Below are 23966 nucleotides of genomic sequence, written 5' to 3'. Positions count from 1 at the left end.
GACCTGGTTACAAAGCGTAGAAGCCTCCTAATCTAATTTGTGCTGATATTTGCTTATACTAAAGGTACTAACTGCTTTTCTCGTCAGCTTTGCGAGGTTGCTTGGGATGATGATTCGACTCAATACTTGGATAGTTTAACTTCACTAGAGAATGAAAAGTACAACCCAGTCTCACATTAAATCAGTATCATATAAATAAAAAAAATAGAAGAAAATAGATAAATAAATCTGTGAACAGCTTCAAGCATTCTTGGTCAACGGTCAACTTAGGACCAGTTTGTTTCAATTTGCTATTTCCTTCCGGGTGTTCTCCCACTTATCCGTTTGACGCTTCTGCTTTAGCATTAGCATTTAGCCTCAACGACTTATCCCCTTTTACGTCCAACACGACGAGGATCTGTAACCTGTAGATATTCTCTTCAGATGTGTTGGCGCTTATCATCGAAAAAAATTTACTAGGTGAACATAACAATGTTATGTATTTACGTGATGCTCTTCCATAGTCCACAATTCCCCAAGATCCTTTTACCCCTTGACAGTTGATCTGCAACACACTTTTCATTTGTATCGCCGGGTGTATAGTGATGTCTTTTCCATTTAGTCTTCTAGTTCCTAACAGTCGATAGAAAAGGTTGCCGTTTCATATCGTTCATCTAGTACGAACAAATGCTGAAATAGATGGAACGACAAATATATCCAGAAAGTACCTTCTTGATCCATCTGTTCCTGGATGTGGTCAATTTTCAGCTCCAGCTTCTCGTGCATTCTTCCTTCTGTTCTCTGATGCTGTCAAATTCTACCATCAGCTTCACCGGTTTCCACTCATTCTGTTTTCTGATGCAGATACCTATAAGTCAATTAAGAATACACAGGTTGAGTTGCAACACCACAATTATACCAATTATGTAAAACCTAGGTTTACCATTCATTCATGCAAAAACATTACAAAAGAATAATTCGACAAACTAAAATAAAACAAATCATAACATAAACATAAATGGTAATTGCTTACCTGGACTAGCTCTCCAAAGAGATGCAGAGCCTTCCATCAACGGTGGCAAATGATGATCAAATTCAGGTACCCGTTTTGCTGACGAGAGCCCTCTCTTCCAGCTAGGAACGCAAGCAAGCAGTTGAAGGGAGATTGATCAGAGTGTTTGAAAACCACGATTCGCTCATACCGATAATCCATATCAATACACAATTCTAGTTTTATATTTTACTTTTCTCTTCTTGTTCTTTTGTTTTACCTAAGTCTTTAGTAACAACTCAAACAACACCCCAGATCTAACAACTTTGTTTACAGCATCTTCCATATCTCTTGTTGAAATTAGATTACGTTTCACTAATGATTTCCATTCACTTACTGGAGATCATCAGTTGAAGCGACCCTTAGACTACAAATCCTCTCTCAAGCTGATCTCAAACCTGAACTGGAGTAGTAATTTCCTGGTTTTCTCCTTGTGTTCCAAAGTGCCGATCTCAAAATGTATATAGTTTTGACTTTCGAGGAATGTGAAAAAGGGTTAGAGCTTTAGGTTATTTACATCCCAAATTTCCATATTGTGAGAAAACCCACCCTCACAAGGTAGGCCCTGCCCTTGTATTAGTAGAGGGCAGGTTTTGTGAATGTCTGCGCCCGGGCATGTTAAACACAATGCATAGATTATGATAGGAGGCACCATGCCACTGCCATCTACTGATCTATCTTGATTGTTGAAGCAAGAAAATTACTAAAATGTGGCAAGTACCTTATTCCTCTTGTCAAGAGAACCATATTCACAACTCTTACTCTTACAGTTCGGCCAAAAAGATGCTTTAAGAAAATCAAGTACAAGTTCTTTCTTACTACCTCCACTGTATTACTCTATAAATGGACTAACTTTTACTGGATGCCATCCCGAAAAATGAGGCTTGATCCACCTTTTTATTGTGATTACCGTGTCCAAAATTAAGAGCACATCACCCAAGACATAGTTCTGTAAGCAAGCATCCCTAAGAATAGTAGCTGCTTCAAACCTGTTCAGAAGATGCAAAGCAGCTCTCTGGGTTAGGAAAACAATCCCTCCAAGGCCATATAATCTCACAGTATCGTAATGATAGAAAAAACACATTACCTGCACTTGGAAGCAATAACGTCAGATCTTCCATTCGGTGATAATAGAAACTTCTTGACTTCATCCCACACTTCCTTCGGATACTGCCTAAGATTTCCACCGATAGGGTTAACACACCTCCAAAGCTCTCCCTGAGTCTTCCCAATGTAAACCAGAAGTGCACCAACTTGCCGCTTGTTTACTCTCCCTCGCTCAATGGAAATGTCCAGCACTTCCTTAACATCAATATTGTGGTGCGTAGGATCTCCATAGAGAATCCAATCAGCTATGTTTGCTTCAGTTGGTGCCATCTTATTCTCTTTTAGGCCGCCTAATGCAAGTAGAATGACACCGATAAGGCCTTCCATATAGTCAGGAGGTTGCGGACATCCTTGGCAATCCCAAAAATCAATAGGATAGTCGTTAGTACACATTCCGGAGGATGCTAATTCTGGAGCAACAGGATATCCCTCTGTATTGAAGTTTGACTTTGATACCCTGTTTTGTGGTTGTAAATGATGCGGAGACTGAAAACCAGAAGGGTATCCAGTACTCTGTGAATAAACATTAACCGGATCAGAATCAGCTTCTGTAGGAAGACTTTTCGACCTTGCATGATGGGGATAATGGAGTTCATAATTACTGGATAACCTGTTCCATGTGCTCAGTGAAGGATCAAGATTCTCGGGGATGGTACCATCACTGCTGTGTGTAGAATTGGTGGAAGACGTAGCTTTGGACTTTTTAGCACCAAAGAATTGATGTGGAGCTACCTTAAGCTGCTCTTCTTCAGAGCTTTCATTGCTCTGATGAGCATCCTCATGAACTGGATCACCTGAGGTCCTTGATATACTGTTGAATTGTGATACTTTCCACACCTGTTTAACGACTTTATGACTATTACCAAAAGTCCTTGCATTACTAGATATCTTTTGGTTTCCCAAGGAGACACTACCAGAAACAGGATGTAGTAGCAATGTATCTCGGCCCTTATTAGGCAATGGTGATCCTCCTGCAAGAAGAACACTCCAAATCCACACACTTTTAGCTGCAGCAACAAGTGGAGCACATGCACTTGGTGGTTGCGCTAAAAGTATATTGTATCTTCTCATCCGTAATTGATGAAGAGCATTGGAGAAGTCTCGGTCGCCAGAAATCAACAAATAATTAGCTGGAGCAGGATTGTCTACTGCCCAAAATAACATGTCAACCAGAATCTTCTTATCACTAGCATCTTTTACACCTGCATCCAAAATTTATACATCAATGGTAATAATAAATTCATGTTTAAGGTAATTCCAAATTTCTACTACATATTACGGCTCTGAAATCAGTCATTTTCGCTGTCTCCTGTATCATATCCACCCACACATTTCACCCTTAGTACGGTGAAATGACTAAGATTAGCCATAGCCATAGTTAGGAAATACAAAATATAATAGGAAACTCTTGATTGCTCCTAGCATAGCCGTAATGAAAATGCAAGTGAAGATGAGAAGTGGCCGTTAAAGTTCTTCAAGGGTAATGCAATCTCAGCACAATGTTTAACAATTTTCTCTGCCAATCAATGGACATAACTCTTTATTATAGTCCAAAAAGATCCGGTGAATATAAACATCAATAACTACTAATAATGAAAACACTACCACATTACAATATTCTGCTGCTCGTGACTAATTTCTATCTAGAGGGAAAATACATACATATATATCTATCTAGAGGGAAAATACATACATATATAAGTAAATACGCAAGCTAGCTTATTAACAATGAAAAATTTCATCTCGGCAATTTCTTGTTTTCTATGTGATCCAAAGGTTCTATGTTCTATTCGCACAGCAGTATGAGCCAACTTAATCTAACTATTATTGGCTACTTTTAATATACTTCGCTAAATTCCAGTGCAGATTTTACTCCACATATCTATAAATGATGCTGCCGTAAATCTATTTGAGGACAATGAAGCCTACAATTTTAAAAAATGACAGGAAAAATCGACGACAAAGAAATCATAAACTCAACTACTGACCAGGTGGTTTTTGCAAGATGATCTCTATGTGACGGTAAAAGAATTTATCATTAAGTACCACCCTTTAATTGTGGTGCAGTACAGGGCCAGACATGAGTCAAGGAGTACCCAAATGCAGATGACATCAGAAAGATTATTCTAATGAACTTAGTTAAGTTGAAAATTCATTGACACAGACGAATGAAATATGCTATTCAAAAGTTACCAAACAATATAGCTTGAAGAAAGCAAAGATCCTTCATCAAAACAAGAACAAGAGACATACTCTTCTATATTGTATTTCAAGACCCTTCCCAGATATGTGGCCAAGATTCACAATGGAATTACTGTAACCAGTTAGAAGTATGGGTTCACAGACTGACACAATCAAGAACATAGTCATAGTCCTAGATGATACATGCCCATAAATAATCAACAACCAAATAAATCCAGGGCAGATACAATATCAATAATAAGGTGACTAAATCATCCATATAATCCCACTTTTCTCTATCAACGAAGTGTAAAACTAATTCATTCAGGCATATCATCAAACAGTAAAAAACCAAGAAAAAGAAAGAACTTCACAAATTACCAGAAGGGACATGGTTGAGAGTTATGCCGGTACTAGAAAGAGCATGTTGAACAGAAGTCGGTATACGGTTTGTATCACCGTAAGCAGATACAGAAATGGGTCCTCTGTAATTCATTTTCTTTAGTGCTGAAGCTATGTTCTGTGCTATTGAATGCGAAGAAGATGATGAAGAAGATAACCCTTGACGAGAATGAAGAAATGGAACAGGACAGTGTTCAATATCCCACCATACTGATGTTTTTGCTTCTACATATTGTGCTTCCGCTTCCTCTCTTTGTTCTCCTTCTTCAACCTGTGTTCCACTTCCTCTCTTTTCATCCTCTGTTCTTGCACCCATCTTTCCTTCTTCCAATCACCACAGAATCTCCGTCTCTCTTTGGCTTTATGAGTTCCTATGTACAAAGAGAGTCTGTTTGTCTAAGGTTAAAAACTGAAGCGTCCACATCAAAAAGAAAACAGTTTGACCACCGGCTGTAAGTTTTGCCCAGCTCCCCAAATCCTGGTATGACGCGTCCGTGCCCGGAAGATGCGTGACACATCTACATATTAAAAATACCCATTGATATTTCATTTTTCATCCAATAAAACAAAAACAAAAATTTCATTTATTAGGAAAATGACTCATCAATGTTCTCCATAGAAAATCGATATAATGCACTTCGTACATGGCCACGTGAATGCCATAGCCTATTGATGTGATTTTTCATGCACGTACTAAGACAAAAGTAGACTGGTTCGCAGTTAGAGCTGGCAAACAAGCCAAAACCCGCGGGTTAACCCGTGCCCGGCCCGTGAAAACCCGAACCCGGCTCGGCTTGTTTTGAAACAAGCCGGGTTCGGGTTGGAGAAATGTCGGCTTGTGAGTAAACGGGTTAATCCGTCCCGGCCCGTGAACCCGCGGGTTCAACCCGTAAACCCGTGACTGAGCTATCTTCACCTATAAAAGACACGGATTGGTTGCTAAACAGAGCAAAAGTTTGCAACTAGTTCGTATAAATGATGCATAAGTTTAGCAACCAACTACCAATACTTCTATACAAGTACACAATCCTAGATACAGCAAAAGGCATCCAGATGTTTTATTTGTTAAGAACATCTAGAAATGGCTAAATACATGAATACAAAGAAAGACCGTAAACTCGGAGTTGAAAAAGATTCGATACCCTAATAATGACTTGCATATACAGACATTTTCTTGGCAATTAGTAGGTGCAATATGCACATCAGTCAACAGTTATGGTTCATGGCTTGTTTTCCAGTTCATGTGTTTGTGTTCAACAAAAACAAAAATTTGGTAACTAAAATCCACTTTAGTTCTTCGAAAAGACGAAACGAGAAAGATTAGGAGAAAGAAGTACTGTATTTTTCTTTTTTGCTGTCTCTTCTCTTGGGTTAGTTTGGTGGGCATTGATCAGATTGAAAACCTCCTATAAATACACGTTTTCACTGCGTATATTCAACACAAACTCACAAACACTTATTGTCATCCGCTTCATTTGTAGGTGCACCACAAAAAGAAGAAAGCAATGGCTTCCTCTTCCAAAGTACTAGTCCTTTTTATTGTGATACTTTTTATAGGAAGTTCTAATGCTAAATTCTCGGTAAATTATACTCCAAAGTCCAAATCATGTAAGCATATTTTCTCTACTGTGAAATCTGTTGTTAGCGCAGCGGTATCCAAAGAACGAAGAATGGGTGCTTCTCTTCTCCGCTTGCATTTTCATGACTGCTTTGTCAATGTAATTTTCTTCTTTACGCTATTTAACTTTTCCTTTTGCCAGTGGATTTCTCAAATTTATTCATGGATTGACAGCTTTGGTATTATTGATTATCTCGTGTACTTTATCAGGGATGTGATGGTTCAATTCTGCTCGATGACGCATCAAATTTCACAGGGGAGCAAAACGCGAATCCTAAGCAGAATTCTGTGAGGGGGTTCAATGTTATTGATGATATAAAGACTGCAGTAGAGAAGGTGTGCCCAGGGGTTGTGTCATGTGCAGATATCCTGACAATGGCTGCTCGAGAATCTGTTGTACTCGTAAGTAGTACTCTGATCAGCTTTATGTTCTCATTACGAAGAAGAAAATAATAGATGTTGCCAATTCTTCCTATTGGCATGCCAAAGTATAATGAACACAGAGCAAAAGTGAATAGCTTAATCGAGGTTGTGCAACCGATTGAGTTCAACCCTTGGCAGTATGGACAAGAAAAGATGGCTTAATTTGCAACCCTTGTCAGTTCTGAAACGGGCGGGCTAACCCGTGAACCCGCGGGTTCAACCCGTTACGGGCACGGGTTGAAGAAATGACAACCCGTGAAGAATTTCAACCCGCGGGTTTCAACCCGTATTAACCCGAACCCGTGTAACCCGTAACGGGCAAGCCCCGACCCGCCCGTTTGCCAGCTCTATTCGCAGTACATGGCTGCTAATGGGTGTCGATTTGCTAGGAGATGTACTAATCCATGGTTAAAAGTAGACTGGTTTACCCCAAACAAATGGATGTCCCCTATTAGCAATGCTGTTTACATAGCGGCAGGTAATGACATGCTTTTTGATTTCGAAATGAGCAGAAAACATGTACATTGTTTCTTTTCTTTTTTTAGTTATGCAACTTGTGGTAGAAGCTTTAAGGGCGGGCAACCGCATCCGGTAGTAACCAGATTGGTGTTTTGGAACAGAATATAAAAAAATTGGATAATTTTACTCATCGAGCAAATTCACCTGCGACCTTATCAAATATACGGACATATGCTGTTTTTTTTAAAAAACTCTTTTTTTATTACCATGTAATATTTTATTTTATGGAAAAACAAAGGTTACATGGATGTTTTACAAGATAATAAAGAACATCGTAAAACAAGAAAATTAAAAACCAAATACAAATGCAAAAAAATAAAAAAATACAAATCTAAAGATTTAAAGGCCTAAACAAATAAATCTCCCACGTTAAACGGTGAGGAAATTCTCGCTTCCAATTGTCCGAAATATGCCTCTTTTTATAGTTTTATGAAACGAGTGTTTTGGTGAGGACACTTGGTAACGTATGATTGATTTAAAAAGAACAAGAAAAAGATTAAAAAAGGAAATCAAATTCAATTTGGAATTCTTGGCGTAACAATATTTAGGTAAGGGCACTTGGCAACATATGATTCGTTTAAAAATTACAAACTCAAAAGGAAAACCTAACTTACAATGTTCAAAATTTTATGGAAGTCCAAAATTCAATTTGAATATCGAGTACCTAATATATTAGGACTCTTGTTTCCAAATTTAATATATGAAGGGGAAAAATTCACATATTTTGTGCAAAAATAAAAAGAAAAGATAATAAAATCTGCACATTTTTTCCACTTATTTAATGTATTTTCCCCGGCACACCAAATCAAAAATACATCACCACGGGGCGGGGAGAGGCGAAGCCCCGCACACACCAAATAAAAAATGCATAGTCACTGGGCCAGACGAAGCTTCGCGCACACCAAATCAAAAATACATCACCACGTGGCTTCGCCCCGCTGTTGATGGTGAATTTTTGACGAACATCATATTCGTAAAATCACATCGGAAAAATTATGCATCTCTGATCGGTATTGGAATCATGAGAAATCTGTATATTCACAAGGTGAATCGTAGTTTAGCAATACCATGGCGGTAATAATATATGATAGTGATATTAGGTGTGGCTATCAATGGGTACCCATTACCCGGAACCGGACCCTGCCGATTTGGGTCCGGTCCGGATTCTAAATTTGAACCCATTAACAACTTAGGACCAAATATACTTGTAATTTTTGGCTTGGATCATAGTATTTTTATAAAAATTTATTATTATTATTTTATTAATATACTTAATAAAGATTAAATGTAAGAAAAAAAATGAAAAAAAAAACAAAGCCAAGACTAGCAAAATACTTGTAATTTTTTTTTTCATTTTTTTTCTTACATTTAATCTTTATTAAGTATATTAATAAAAAAATAATAATAAATTTTTATAAAAATACTATGATCCAAGCCAAAAAGAGAAAGATATTAAGCTTTTTAGGTTTCTTTTTATAGTTTTTTTAATACCAAATACCCGGAACCGACGAGTACCCGGGATTCTAAACGGGTCCGAATCTGGGTCCACAAGTTTAGGAACTGGACCCAGAACCATTAGGACCCGGACCCGACCTTTATAAATAGCGTCCGGTTCCGGGTCCAGTGATACACGGGAGGACCCGGACCCGTTGACACCCCTAATATTAGGATTTCTGAGGCAGAAATTTTAATATTCTATGTACTTCATGATTAAAGCTGGAAGACTCGGTACATTTTTATTGAATTCAGAATTCATCTCTGGTGTCTGAATCAACCTAGAACAACGTATGATGCTGATCACATCATATCTAAATGCTCCCAGACATATTATATGCTAGTATAGAGTAACTATTAATCAAATCTAGTCGAAGTATTCATCGGATTAAATTCCTAGAAATTACATACTAATTAAACCCTAAATATTCATCTAATCAGGATCCATGGCTTCTTTCGGTCGAATTCTATGGAAAGTAATGGATATTTACCTTTCGGGCGTTTAGGGCACCCCGAGTAAACCCCGAGCATAAGGCACGGATGTATTTAGTAATAATGCTCAAAGGAGCATCCATGGAAGAACTAGGAATGGAAACCTGATCAAAGAAGAAAAAAGAAGAGAAATAAATAATAACAAATAAAAAAATAAAGAAAACCGTGTGGGTGGGCTCACCGGCCTGCCGCCGGTTTGGTCGGTCCCTTTCCCCCTTTCCATAATATTGTATTATAACTCTTATTTTATTATTATTTTAGTGTTTCCTCCTTCAAGGATTTCTCTTTCAATCAAAACTCATGAAAAAACAAATGGTCCCGCAACCATCATAATTTATCCTTCTACCACCATGAGAAATATTAAAATTATATTATTTTAATACATATTATAGCGGTCCTTCCATCGCTATTAAGAGTTTTATTTAAACTCAATTTCATAGATCATCAGAAAATACCAAAATTCTCAGGATTTGTCCGCGAAAAGCATGGCAACACAGGTACGCCCTTTGGATTATAGAAGCTGGTCCCACCTCTCTTAATGATTTTTGACCTAATTAATCATCCAGAGTCCATAATTGGTTCAAATTCCTTCCTGCAACTGGGAATGATGATCCACTCACTATCAGATGGTCCCACGACCACCAAGGGCCGGTTTCACACCTCTTGGTCGGTCCCTCCTCTCTCCATGACTAGGTTCTACTACCTATTGCTCAGTCAAGCAAAATTTAATAATGGTTAAACAACAATTAACCATCCTTTCACCAAATGCTCTGCAAAGGAGTTTGGTAAATGCTCAGTCTTGCATCCAAAGACTATATAGTCGGTCCATTACTAGTAGATGTGGTCCGTCTTTCATCCATTGGTTGATTTTCGGTCGATCATCCAATGATCATAATTAGGGTTTTGAATTGAATGCTCTTTCTAGCATAATTCTGAACATGTTCAAACACCAATATCTTAATATTGATCCAGCTATCAATATTTCAATTAATTAATTAAATAATATTCGGTTAATATTTTACTGGGTCTTGCTACCAATTATTTATGGATCTAGCAGTATTTACTCTGACTAGCAATACTTGCTCTAATCATCAATGTTCCATCTAGCGAAACCCTAATTGCTTCAACTAGTAGTGGATGACGGTCAACAAGGTTCAGAACCACCAATATTGATTCAGCTATCAATATTTAATTGCTCAGAGCAATATTCCTCGTATTGGTTCAACTATCAATATTTGAGTTGCAGTATTTCTCATGTTGATCCAGCTATCAATATTTGAGAAGTTACCACTGATCTGTATTTTATTGGTTCATCAACCAACATTTGGTTCTCTATAACCATTATTTTAATATTATAATCTCTCCTCGTCATTCGACTGACTCATGATACATGGATCGAGAAAGACCTTAAATGATCATTCAGTGATGATTATTTTCACAAGTGCTCAGTGCACCAATATAACGATTTATGATCGACCCAGCAATCTCATAAAATCGTCACTAAGTCATTCGACTACCATTACTGCTTTAACTAGCATAGTGTCTGACATAGTCATCAGTTACCTAATTCAACATAAATGGTCAGCAGAGCATGTTGCTGTTCAACATTCCATGCTTCATCTATCATAATATTGAACATCCTCGGTTCAGTTCATAAGATTCATAGTCTTAGGTCAAATATTGATCACTCACACATGAGATATCAATTCACGTCACATGAGGGGATATCACTAGGGTTTTTGGTCAGGAGGCCTACAACACGTGCCATGTGAGGTACATCCACGATGAGAGTTGTGGTAAGTCGTGTTGATAGTTAAGTAGTAAATGGAATAGTGGGTGGTTTATCAACCCAGTCTTCCGCACAAAATGGAAATGGTTTTTACTTGATCTCCCACTTCCTCATCTTTCCACTACCTTCAACTCTCACCACATATAGGAGATTGATATGCTGCATCGACTATTTTCATAGGATTTCTCTCGTCCACTCAGAGAGCAGTTCAACACATCATACCACCTACAGATCAATCTCCATTGATTTCCACACTCTCAGCTTCCTTCCCTACAGACCGACCCTTCTCTTCCTCTTGTAACCGAATTGAACTGGAACGACCATCGTCTTAGTTTAGGACAGGGTCATACAGATTATTCCCTCGGACTCAAAGTACTCACGTGCAGTACATTTGTTTAAAGGCTCAGACGATTCACAACTCCGGGCACCTGCTTCAGCGAGCACTTGCCTCCTCCACCACTTTTTAACCAGATAACCTGTTAAACAGTTTTACCCCCAAACTCCCGCGCACACCAAATTAGTAAGAAAAGAAAGTACCCGGTGCGTAGCACAGGCACAAATCTAGTTATGAATAAATCACGAAGAGAAAGAGCGATGAACTACAATAATCCAACTTTCGTAGGGAAGAGTAGGATGGTATAAACCAGAATAAAATCTAACCATTTAAGATAGTTGTATTCTTCAAAAAAAGATGCTTCTGAAATAGAGAAGTAATTTGCTCTAACCATTGTTTGATACGAAACCGGATGTCCTAAATCTCTTGGATTGAAGGTGAAATCAAAGGTCATCGACTTAAATCATTGGTGTTCTTGAATAATCCAATAACAAGCCACATACGAACTCAAAATCCTATAAATAGTTACCTTCGAAACAGAGATAGAATCGGCATAAAGATGAAGACAAAATCGCACAAAAGCGAAGACATAGCCGCTCCAAAGGCGAAGAAAAATGTCAAACAACATCAAAATGAAACCAAAATTAAAAACCTACACTAAAAACTAATAATAATACAAATAAAACAAATTATTTACTCAGATTCATTCAGTTGGACTAAATCTGAGCAAAGGGATGAAGGCTACTTGAAGAGTCTTTAAGGGTTTTTCTAAGGGAAAAGAGAAGAAAATGAAGAAATTATGTTATGCAATTACATTAATTGTGATTTTCTCGTAAATGATGAGATATATGGATGGGTTGTCCAGTTGTCCCATAGTTAATGTTCATAATATTAGAAACTAATGCTTTTGGGATTATACACTACTAGATTTGTTCTCGCGGTACAAGCCGGACATTTTTTTTTCTTTCAACCATATTTTTGATTTGTTGTGTTCTGGAGTTCTCCCCATCTTGTAGTGATATATTTTTGATTAGGTGTGCGCAGGTGTTTGCGGGTGAAAATCGTTTCTGCTGATTTTGGTAATTTCGGGTGTGTGGATGAGAAACGAATCTAAACCCTAAACAATGCACTGCAAGGGAGTACTTTTGATTCGAGAGATCAATCTGTACAATCCTGGCCTAAACCAAGAAATGGTCGTTCCAGGCTTGCTTCCGTCACAAAGTAAAGGAGAAGGGTTGGTCTTAGGGAGGGAAGCCAAGAGAGTGTTGAGACCAGAATCGTTGATTCTGAAGGTGTGGTTGTTTATGACTTGTATCTGAAAGTAGAGCTGGCTAGCAGAATGGAAAGCTACCAGGTGAATTCTAGATAATGTATTGTTGCCGACCAAAACTTGTTGTTTGGTGAAAATAGGTGAAGCCTATTTATACAAGTCATATTGAAACGTACCCTGGTCTCGTAAGAAGTGGAAACGATTGAGTGGTGGAAGAAAAGAGTAACGTGTAACCGTCAGACGTTATGCTTCCATGATGAAGGAAGTGAGTTCGTGTAACCGTCAGAAATTATGCTTCCATAATGAAGGAACTGAATTCATTTACATAGTTACTTTTCACCACCACTAATTGTCCCACTTCATGACACTTTCTTGTAACGGGTGCATTGCACGCCGCACTTTGTAAGCCGCCAGACCAGTACCCTGATGAGCATCCCCCAGTTTGTGACATGTTTGATGTCTCGAGTGTTTTCGTGGAAAACATGTAGCACTTCGCTACGTGTGGCAAGTCAAAGTCAAGGGACTTTCCCCAGGAAAATAACATGTAATGCTATTAGGCTTGTTTTGGATGGTCGCCTAAAACTTGCCACAGGTTTGTCAGTTCGGCGGCGAACTTCGATGGCTGAGATCGCATCTCATGAAGGAGGGTAGCAGTTGATTATGGATACCTTGTGTTGGCGCCTGATAATGGCGCGGTGGCGTTTTGGTATACGCCAATGGAAATATGGCATGGATGGCATGGCTCGTGCATGCCAGTGGCACGGTGGTGCAAGTGGCGCCTGGCTAGCCATAGCCACTAGATTTAGGCAGCTGATCGCCTGAAACTTGCCACAAGTCTGTCAGTTCGGTGGCGAACTTGGATGGCCGAGATTGCATCTCATGAGGAAGGATGTCCATTGATTATGGCTGCATCTTGTTGTATAGCGGAGTGGCGCCATTGGCATAACGGCGCCTGGTGGAGCCATGGATAGCGGCATGGCGGCGTGCTAGTAGCCTTGGTATAGCGGCATGCCAGTAGTCGTGTCATAGTGGCATGATAGTAGCCGTGGTATAGCGGCATGCCAGTGGTGTTGTGGCATGGCCATGTCTGTTGCGTTATAGCATGGCCAAAGCTAAGATTTGGCTCAGTGGCCAAAGTTAGGAAATGGTGGCATGACCAAGGCTAGGGTTTGGCGGCATGGCCAAGGCTAGGGTTTGGCGGCATGTCCAAGGATAGGGTTTGGCGACATGGTGTTGGACCCACATGTGGCGTGGAAACACTGGCCATGTTGCCACATCAATCCCATCGCTCTGGGGAACGTTATTTGGCTTTGGTTGGCGTAGCAACCTTGCCCAAATTAAGGTTTGGCATGTCGAAACCCTAATTAGTGCGTGTGGCATGCTGCCGCGACATGGAGATACTTTTGTGCAAATGACGCCATAGCTATGCCAAAGGAGTTATGGCAAGGCCATAGTGTGGAAACGTCCACTGGAGTAGGGATTGCAGTGGGTGGCTATGATATGGTGCCAACCTTAGGGCTTCCCGGGTCCCACACGGCTCGTGGCATGTTGTGGGGTCGAAATGACATGATTTGTGCCACGACTGAAAATTAGGGCTATGGTTAATACATATGCGTGCTTTTGACCCGAAAACCCTAATCTTAAGATTTTCATGGCGTTGTCCACGAACAGGAGGTAGGTTAGCACATATGGCGCTATTTATGGCAAGGTGCCACGAAGTGGCATGTTACTGCGGCAGAGTGGCATCTTGGCATGTTAACGTGGCAGAGTGGCATGTTGGCATGTCGATCAATATGTTGTTGTGACATGGCGCGTTTGGCTTGCCAGTTAGTATGGTGGCGCGGTAGGGTGCGTTTGGCCTTTAATGTATGGTGGTAAGTTTAGAGCGACTTGATTGTACAAGAAAAGGGGTCGGCCAAACATAAGGCGCGGCTACACTTCTGGTGAGAGTGTGTCGGCTTTAGAGCGACCTGATTGGTCGATTAAAAGAGGGTCGGCCAAGCATGGGCGTGGTTACACTTTTGGTGAGAGGGTGGCGGCTTTAGAGCGACCCGATTGGTCGATGGAAAATGGGGCCGACAAGTATGGGCCCAGCCACAACTTATGTGCGTGTGGCGAGTTTAAAGCGACCTGATTGGTCGAGGGAAATATGGCCGGTTTTAGGATGGGGAGTGGCCAATGGAAAATGGCGCCAAGGCATGGCCACGCCTCCCTATTTTCTGACTATGGGCAAGGTTTTGCACCTCCTAATCCATGGAGGATTAATTACCTAGTTTGGCTAGGCTTAATTTCGACAAACAAGGTCTGATATACTGCGCGAGGCGCAAAACCCTAACTTTTGCAAGTTAGTCAGGGAAATTGATTTGAATTCTGTGTGTTGACACAGTGTTCTTTTAAGTTCATTGCTAGAGAGCAGCATGCTTTTATGATTTAATATCTTATGTAAAATACCTTATCCTTGATATTCGAAAACGTGCTACTCTGCTGCGAGTGAACACAAATTGTCATGCCATATCAACGTTAAGGGTCCAGCCGGAGAACATAGCATATAAGGCATTCAAAGGAACTTATGTTAAGTGAATATAGGCAAGGCGCCGAAATTTACAGAACGTCTGGGATGGTTGTTACATGCTCCAGTCTGGATAATTTCATGTAAATATATTGAACAACTCAATAAATGTGCCAGTGGAGATATTAACACTCATGGATTCGTTTCCTCGCAGAGTGACGTCACATCAGATGCAAGGTTTTACAAATTTAATCCTGAGCTAAAAACCACCATCAACAGTAGGGTTCGCCCTTCACCGTCCGGTCAAATTGGAAAGCCTAGGTCCTCCTATATTCGGCCAATCAGGAGCCATAGTAACTACCTGCTGCTCGTCTATTATTCTAGCCAATCAGATCGTCGGTAGCCTATATGTTCCGCTCCTAGTGATTGGTCAAAGTGGTATAGTCAAGCTCGTTAATTCTATTAAGGAATTGGATCTTTAGATTGTTTGTAGATCTAAAGTTCCGAAAAGGTACAAGTATCTAAACTCATTCTCGACATCAAATGTTGTCAAGATGAGATAAGAAAATTAAAAGCATAAAATCATAAACTGAGAGATAAACTCAATTGCTTTGGAAAATCATCACCTGGTTTGTATGCATCAAAAGGCAAGGAGACAAGGTTAAATAAATTTATATAATCTAGACCCAAAAATCGGAATACTTCTGGTGTTTGCTTCCAATGCAAACAAAGAGGGCATTATCAAAAGCAATGTCCTGATACTATACAGAGAGGGAGACTCTATAGACCAAAAATTCAAGATCTAAGTCTAGATCAAAAATCTTTATAAAAGGGAGAATAAAATTATTGGACATCAAGATCTTACATCAAATTTGAGCAATGAACCAAATAGTTCAATCATAATGTCTCCTCAAATCTATAAGAATGTTGAAATCTTCAACGGAAGAAAATTCAACAACCAAAAAATGACAACCTAACTGGTTATCATGGATCCTTACTTGTTACCCTAAAAAAGTATACAATAAGGATATTATTGTAAACATTTGGATAAAAATATTTCTAATAATGATTTTTCAGTTAAGAATTTAATTCAAATAATATTCTCAAAGATTTTGAGAAAAAGTTCTCGAACTTATAAGAGGGAAGACCTATTACTTCATCTTATAGAGATTTGACAGAATGTCTACCTCTAGCTGCAACTCTCGAAAAACTGAAAAAGTATGGACTATATTGTTTCCTAACAAGAAACTTCTTCTAGAGTCTTCTGATGGTGATTCAGATTCATCTCCAGAACTTCATCAAGATGTTCCTAGTGAAAAAATCTCTTCAATCATTGATGATTTTATCAAAAACCTTTCACTAAAATTAGATCTAATTTTGTGTGAAGTAAGGAACATGGAAAAGGATTTGCGAAAGGAAGTAAAGGAAGTCAATGACAATGTTGTTAGTCCTGAATCAAGATTAGTAATCATAGAAGATGATTGGAATCCTGTGAAGTCTTTTAATCCAGCTTCAATTTTGAAGGAAACTCTAAAAGAATAAAATTAGAGATTCAAAAAAAGAAAATATACATCAGTTTTTGATTTCTTTCAATAATTGTATAAGGTCTATTTTGAATAAAACTATCTATTATTTATGAATAAAATTATTAGTTTATATTTTTTCTTGTGATAGTTTTTCGACTTCACAGCCTGTGCTTGAATGCTTTATATTATTGCTATGTATGTTTATGGGATGTTTGATTTCGGTTTTCATAACCTTGATATTCGATCTCATATGGTGTGAACCCTTATGGTTTGGGTGACTTTTTGATTTAGCAGGATTAAGTTCTATCCCATGTTGGTAGGCTTTATCAAAGGATCATAAGGGGTTCTGATTGAAACTAATATGTGAAAAAGTCACAATACGTTGAATCTTTTTGGTTTTGCATAAAAACATATGTGTTTCGGGGTTTCAACTTTTGCATCACATTAGTTAAAACTGGTTTTCAACCTTTCTCTAGTAAAGGTTGATTTTTTTTGTTGTTCTTTTGTCTTGCGAGAGGATGACAACACAACGGGGGATAGTTCTAATGTGAACTTGCGATTAATGACATATTTTTCTAAGGAGAAGAGGATGCGGAACTTGAGGTAACGAATTTTTTAGTTAATCGTTTTCCTGTTTAAGAAAAGCCTGATTTTATTGCATATATTTATTGCTTTTTCTTAAGAAAATTTCGGTACAATTGATGTTTATTCCATTAATTGTGTATGGATGTGTATGTGATTCAATTTCATCCGGTTAAGAAAAACTATTGTTATCTTGCCTTATTTGGTTCTGATTTCACCGCAATTTTTTCCGGTTAACAAAGACGTGCGGATTGAAAATCTACGTATCTTACCTTTAGGAGGAGTATTAGTTTTGTTATTATAATGTCAGCAACGCCATTTATGGATTGAATGTATACAGGTTATTGTGCTGTTGAAACTTGGAATCAAGAGAATGTGTAATGAATTCTTGTAATTTTTTTATCCATATGATGTAAGAGTTTTGTCACTAAAATTGACAAAGAGGGAGATTGTTAGAGCATAGCTCGGCTGAACCCACCAAGCGTTGGTATGTCAAGGTTGGTTGTCATATTTTGGTGAATCAAAACTCATTTAAAGAGTCGCTTGATTATTTAATAGAGTCAAATTCGTATAGGTTAGCTAGAAAGTTAATAGGATATGAGACTTACAAGTATTACATGAAGACTTGAAGAATGTGAAGAAGTAAAGAGCTACAACGACGACATCATCCTTCCGCTTGAGGTTAGTAATATTTGACTTGAACCGTTTCATTCCTAACGTATATTTCAAGTCGTGCATATTGAAAAGATAACTGCGAAGCTGTGGATGATTATACTCTAGTTAGACATAATATTAAGGAATTACAATACGAAGTATAACGTCTATCTTTTGAACTTCGTATATAAGACATCGACATAATCGTATGAATGCTATTGTGATTATGTGCATGGGTGAATATTTCGTCTTAGGAAACAATGTTTTACATTCATTTAAAGGAAGTACAATTCATAAACTTGTTTTATGAATCGAAAGGGAAATCTCTAGGCTTATTGGTATTATTATTCATTGCAAATCTTTGGATTACCAATATGTGTGTTTAGTATAACCGCTCATAACTTTTTTATGTAACTTGGTAAAACTATTCACATGGCCTGACTTTTGTATTGGTACGACTTTTATTAGTGAAACCGATCCTAAGTAATCACCTGAGATGGTATGATCGATATTTGTATTGGTGTGACCATTCCTAGTCATTGGGGAACCGATCCTAGAACTTGGTTGGGACTAATCACAAGATGTGTAATCGATCCTTGTAGTACGTTAACAAGTTTTAGTAATTGGTGTGACCGATCCTATAACTTGTGCAACCGATCATAAGTATGTAGCATAAATAAGTGGTATCCGATCCTGGTACTTAGTTAACAATATTTTGGAAGCTAATGTGACCGATCCTTGGAGGTAGAACCAAAATTTGTTTTGGTAGAACCGTTAAACCCATGAATGGTGATTGAATATTTTTGATTAATCACACAGTTCTTGGAAATCAGATGAACCAATCCTAAACTCGTTTGGAAGTGTGGCAAATCGGTTCCAATACTGTAAATATGAAAAAAGATTTACAAATTAAAGATGTCGACATACTTTGAATATGTGCAATAACTCTTATCTTTTATTGTTTGAAGATATTCCTTAATAGCTAAAGGAGAATCCCATATCGAAATAAATTGAGAATCTTTTAATTAAGGTTTTTGGTTTTATATGCTTTTAATTTCTAGCAATTAAAATGCATAACTTTAGAAAATAAAAAGTAATAATGTGCATTTACTAATTGGAGATTTTCTACTGAGATTTCGATGAATATTTGGACAAAGCATTTCCTGGAATTATGGAAACCGAATTTGGAAATATATTGCATATCTTGAGAATATTTTTGGTTTTGGAAATTCCTTGGTGTCCAAACTTCCTTGACTATAAATATTGAAGTTTTCATTTCGAGGAAAATAATCCTCAGAGCTAGCAAAACTACCTAGTTGTGTTGTTACTATTGGAGCCGTCTATTCGGAGAGGAAAGTACCCTAATTAGGCGAAATCTCTTACGACCGCTCGTTTTAAAGACTTCTTTGGGATTGGGAAGCTCTACGAGTACCGTTGGTGGGAAACTAGATAATTGCAGTTTATTATTAGTTTTCGGTTGATTTGATTGATTAGTGGTTGTTGAACTTTGATTGCACCTAGTTTGTTTATGCTTGAGAATCTTCTCTTCTGATATAAGATTCAGTCAAACTAGATCAAAGTTTCGACGGGGATCTTTAGACTGTTTGTAGATCTAAAGACGTCTTGTGATAATCCATTGTTAACAGACTCCGTTCTATGTGTGATTGATCACAAGAGATTTAAGTTGATCGTGTGCAGGTGTTTATTGAAGATCTAAGAAGATTTGAAGACGAAGAAGATTTCTGATTTTGGTTCATAATCTTTGGTGTGCATAAAACTTGATCGGCTGGGGATCCATCTATAATCAGTTTATCTTTGTGATAACCTTGATTGATTAGTTGAGTAGATCGGCATCAATACGTTTATTTGTGATTCGAAGTATTGATTGCAAAGTCTTGAGAATTACTTTTGTAGTTGTTATTGGATAGATCTAAGAACCTGATAAAGGAGTTTATTGGGATAAACGGAAAAGCCTTTTGTCAAACTCATATCACTTGTTTGAAAAGAGTTGTTACCGAACAAATTTGTTGTTCCTTTACTGTTTGGAATACAAACCAAAGGAATTGTTCCAAGTGCGTCACTTATTACAAGTTGGAGGCGCAGGGATACAGACGAAACTAGGTGAACTATAGTTTTAGTTGCAGGTCTTAACTATACGAAGTTGGTTTAGATTTTGTATAGCGGCTTAATCCTGAGAGTATTCAATTTCAGACAAGGTCCCGGGGTTTTTCTGCATTTGCGGTTTCCTCGTTAACAAAATCTTGCTGTGTCTTTTTCTTTTCTATTTATGCAATTGTAATTGTTTTTATTATAATTAGAAGTAAAATACACAAACGCTAATTCCTATTTACTTGATATCAATCCTATTGTGTTTGGTTAAGTCCGAACCTATTATCAAGTAAACATACTTCGTTGTTGTATTGTTTCGATCTTGTATCCATAGTCAATCACCCAAGTTATCTTGTTGTCATATTGTCTCGATCTCGTATCCATAGACAATCACACGAAGTGTGAACCGATTAGTTGTATTGTCTCGACTCAGTCCATAGACAATCACTTTCGAAAAAAGGACTTATAGGTGGAAAATTTTTAGATTGAGGTATATTTGGGTACCCTCGTCTTTTCACATTTCTTTCTCGGTTTGTCCCGTATAAGAAACTCAAAACAGTAAACCAAATAATGAAGACAATTGTTGATGAAGTACGGTTTGATAATTAAGAATTTGATGAACCAATTTTTGTGCTTCTCAAAGAGTGACCACTAATTTCCTACTCGTTTGAACTAATTCCAACAAAATTTTAGATACTCTCACGGAATCACAGGAGCGAAAATCTCTATACCTGGTGAGTCATGAGAGGAATTTTCTTTTGAGTTATTGTTGGACTACCTTCAAAGCTTTAATTGAATGCTTAATCTTGTAGATTTTACAAACCCTGATTTTTTGACATTGTAGATAGTGCATCCCAAACTTTCAGTTCCTTAGTTCACTTCCCTTAAACACATCTTTTCGTGTTGTTCTTCCTGATTCCTTAAATCACCCGTAATTAGCCAAACTTGAAGAAACCTATCGAAAAATAAACTTCCTCTGAGAGGCGTAAAATGGACAACTAGCTAGATATCATATTTCATTCGAAATATATATTTTCGTTTAGGAAAAATAATTGACAAGAAGCTATTTATTATAGATGTAAGTTAGAGGGGTCAAGAGAAGTCATTGATCAGGTCTATCATATTAATAAACTAGCCCGCGCAATTATGCGGGTTTACTGAGCTTGTCAATAAATAATTATAAATATTTGTTCTTTTTTAAGTCGCTATAAGTGTCTACTTTGACTTTGGTCAATGAGAATTAAAAAGTTTAGTCTTTCGGCTAGCAAGAAGAAAAGCTTCAAAAGTATCGTGCTTTCATTTTAGAAATTTATACGTGCTAATAGTTAAACAGTTCATTCATTTATTTATAAAATCTCGAAATCACTGCAGTTAAACTTATGAAATCCATGTATTATGACTTTAGCAAGAAGAAGTTTTCCTTATATTAGGATGCAAAACCTCAAAAGTATCGTGCTTGATTTCTTTTTAAAAATTTACACGTGTTGGTAGTTAAATGGTTCATTTATCTGTAAAATCTCGAAATAATCGTAATTCAACTTATGAAATCTATGAAATTAAAATTTCAAAACTGTGTCAGAACAGTTCCATGTTAATATGCATGACAATTACGTGCACATTCATTCGCTCTTTTTTGCAGATGTTCTTGCTTTCTCTTTACATGTAGCTTATTTCCTTCTGGGCGGATTTTTCGAAGAAAAAAGATCGCCCGTTTCTATATCATATTTTTGTTTCGAAGTCTCCTATGAATTGATGGAGAACATAAATTTCCAAAATCAGTCTGATTTTGATGTTCTTGGTCTCTTCTATTTTCATTCTTAAAGCCTTCGCCTCAGGCGTGGTTTTGAGCCGCCTACTTTGGAAAGAATTTAGCTAGATTGGGAACTTTCTAAAACAAGTAATGTAGTTGCAGGAAATCCTACACTAAACCCCTCGTATGATTTTATTATTAATCAATTCATTTTAGGTTTAAACTCTTTATTTTATTGAACAATCTTTGAATATTCTTACAAGAAAAGATAAAGAAATCAAGAATGATCTCTGTTCTAGACTTTCTCTCTCCTATTTACTTGTTTCTTACTCAAAAAAAATCTCTCTCTCTTCTTTACAACTCGAACGACTATTTATAAGAAAATACATAGTGGATGACAACTAATCTGTCCTTTATTTTCGGATATGATCTGCGATATTCTCACAACCTTACAATTGTTAATTTCGCAAACTCTCTAATCTTCGCAGGACTATCACATCTTTCTCGTGATTTTAGATGACGTCATTTAATCTGTCATTTCTGAAACTGTTCTGCGACGCTATTATGCTGTGTCATTGATAATTTCGATGAAACATTATCATTGCGAGATTCTGATCATACATCTTGCCTCTTCTCATATCTTCTCTGAAAGTAAAGAATGATATGAGAAATGCCGCAGCTGCTCATCTTTTCATATTCTACATTTATCACACGTCTTCTGTAACCGCAACTTTTCAACCGCTCACGTCTCTTCGTCTTAATGGTGTTTATTTCTTCGAGTAAAGAAAATAACCTTTATATATTCATCTTACTCTTCTTTCTATTTTTCTTTTTACTTTCTCTTCTATTTTTATTATCTCGTCTCTGCAATTCTGTTATTCTTCTGCAAGTTCTGCTGCTGTAACTTTTTCTTCCTTCAATCCTTTTACTATCCATACATTCCCATACTCTATATTCAAACATGGCTCCAAGTGTTCATAGATATGAGAAGAATTTACAAGATGTCCAAAAAGATCTTGCTGATAAAGGTTTCACACTCTCCACCATTCCTGGTGAGAATGCCAAATCAATTCTTTCTGTCAAGATTTTCTCTGATCAATATTGTGATGATCAATCAATCATAATTTCGCTAGGTAAGATTCTCGTAGGTCTCCCCATCCCTCTTTATAATCCAGATCTTCCTTTATTTTATGAAATTCTCGCTCATTCGGGATTTTCGCGAGCCATCTTCCAACTGAGTGGGGACTGCATCCGTCTGATGCTAGAGTTCGCTAATCGTGGTGCTGGTAGAGGATCTCTGTACTCCAAAGAACTTAGGGATCCTAAGTTCGCAAACCTAGAGATAGTTGCTGAGAAGTATACAATGGCGAATTTCTTTGAGAACTATGAACTTATCTCCATGAAGAAAGAGAATACTCGCTGGGGTATTCTCTTAAAAAGGAAAGATAATATTGATGAAGCAAAAGTTCTCATGCAAGATATTGACTGGCATTCTGGTAAAAACACAACTCCTCGCCAATATAAAGATGATAAATGGTGTGTTTTTCCTTTGATGCTAAAGGGACCCTACATTGCTGGGTCAAATATTCTTCCTGCGAATCTCGCTGCTTATCAACCTTGGGTTTTCTCTTGGCCCGAGAAGGAGAAAGAGGTATGTTTCTCCCCTTTAACTCATTTTATATTTCTTTATTGATTTTTATTATTCTGTTCGCTAACTCTTGCGATATTCCGCAGATCCAAAAACTGAAGGATAGTTATAACATGACTGGGAAATCTAGTACTCTGTTAGCTCTTCGCTCATACACAAATGAGGTAAGAAATTTTCTCTTATGATTTTAAATAGTACTGTTACTTCCATGCTTCCATTTCTTATTTCTATTTGTGTGTGAAGATTATTGCTGAAGCAGAAGAATCTGCTGATGTTGCGAAGATTGGTGATAAAGGGAAAGGTGCTCTTCGCAAGGAAAAATCAACTGGTCCTCCTCCAAAGAAAAGGAAAGTTCGTTCTTCTTCCCCTTCAAATATCCCTCCTCACGAAAATTCTGAAAGTGATAAGGGTGATGAGGACAACGATGATATTGCTGCAAGTGAAGATTCTCCACCTGAATCTTCTATGGCTAAGTTATCTGGCCTCTTTTCTGATTCTCTACAAGGAATGGGAGATAGCCAATTCGCAG

The 23966-nt window shown here is 37.7% G+C and overlaps 2 protein-coding genes and 1 long non-coding RNA gene across 3 annotated transcripts; 1 reads left to right on the top strand and 2 right to left on the bottom strand.

Annotated features, from left to right (window-relative positions):
* Nucleotides 1-128: 128 nt before the first annotated feature.
* LOC113361886 lies at nucleotides 129-1620 on the bottom strand. Its single transcript, XR_003365402.1, has 3 exons — nucleotides 1013-1620; nucleotides 708-847; nucleotides 129-612 (listed from the first exon to the last, which is right to left on the bottom strand). It is a non-coding gene; the product is annotated as an uncharacterized LOC113361886 (long non-coding RNA).
* A 110-nt stretch (nucleotides 1621-1730) lies between these two features.
* On the bottom strand, nucleotides 1731-5088 carry LOC113357995. Its single transcript, XM_026601492.1, has 3 exons — nucleotides 4700-5088; nucleotides 2118-3339; nucleotides 1731-2019 (listed from the first exon to the last, which is right to left on the bottom strand). Exons 1-3 carry the CDS (start codon nucleotides 5034-5036, stop codon nucleotides 1863-1865), a joined length of 1716 nt encoding a protein of 571 aa, XP_026457277.1. The 5' UTR covers nucleotides 5037-5088; the 3' UTR covers nucleotides 1731-1862.
* A 1078-nt stretch (nucleotides 5089-6166) lies between these two features.
* Nucleotides 6167-6799, top strand: LOC113361885 (peroxidase 4-like). Its single transcript, XM_026604969.1, has 2 exons — nucleotides 6167-6438; nucleotides 6549-6799. Exons 1-2 carry the CDS (start codon nucleotides 6226-6228, stop codon nucleotides 6789-6791), a joined length of 456 nt encoding a protein of 151 aa, XP_026460754.1. The 5' UTR covers nucleotides 6167-6225; the 3' UTR covers nucleotides 6792-6799.
* Nucleotides 6800-23966: the final 17167 nt, after the last annotated feature.

This window comes from Papaver somniferum, chromosome 3, assembly GCF_003573695.1.
Source record: "Papaver somniferum cultivar HN1 chromosome 3, ASM357369v1, whole genome shotgun sequence".
NCBI lineage: Eukaryota > Viridiplantae > Streptophyta > Magnoliopsida > Ranunculales > Papaveraceae > Papaver > Papaver somniferum.
This window is presented reverse-complemented; position numbering and strand designations above follow the sequence as displayed.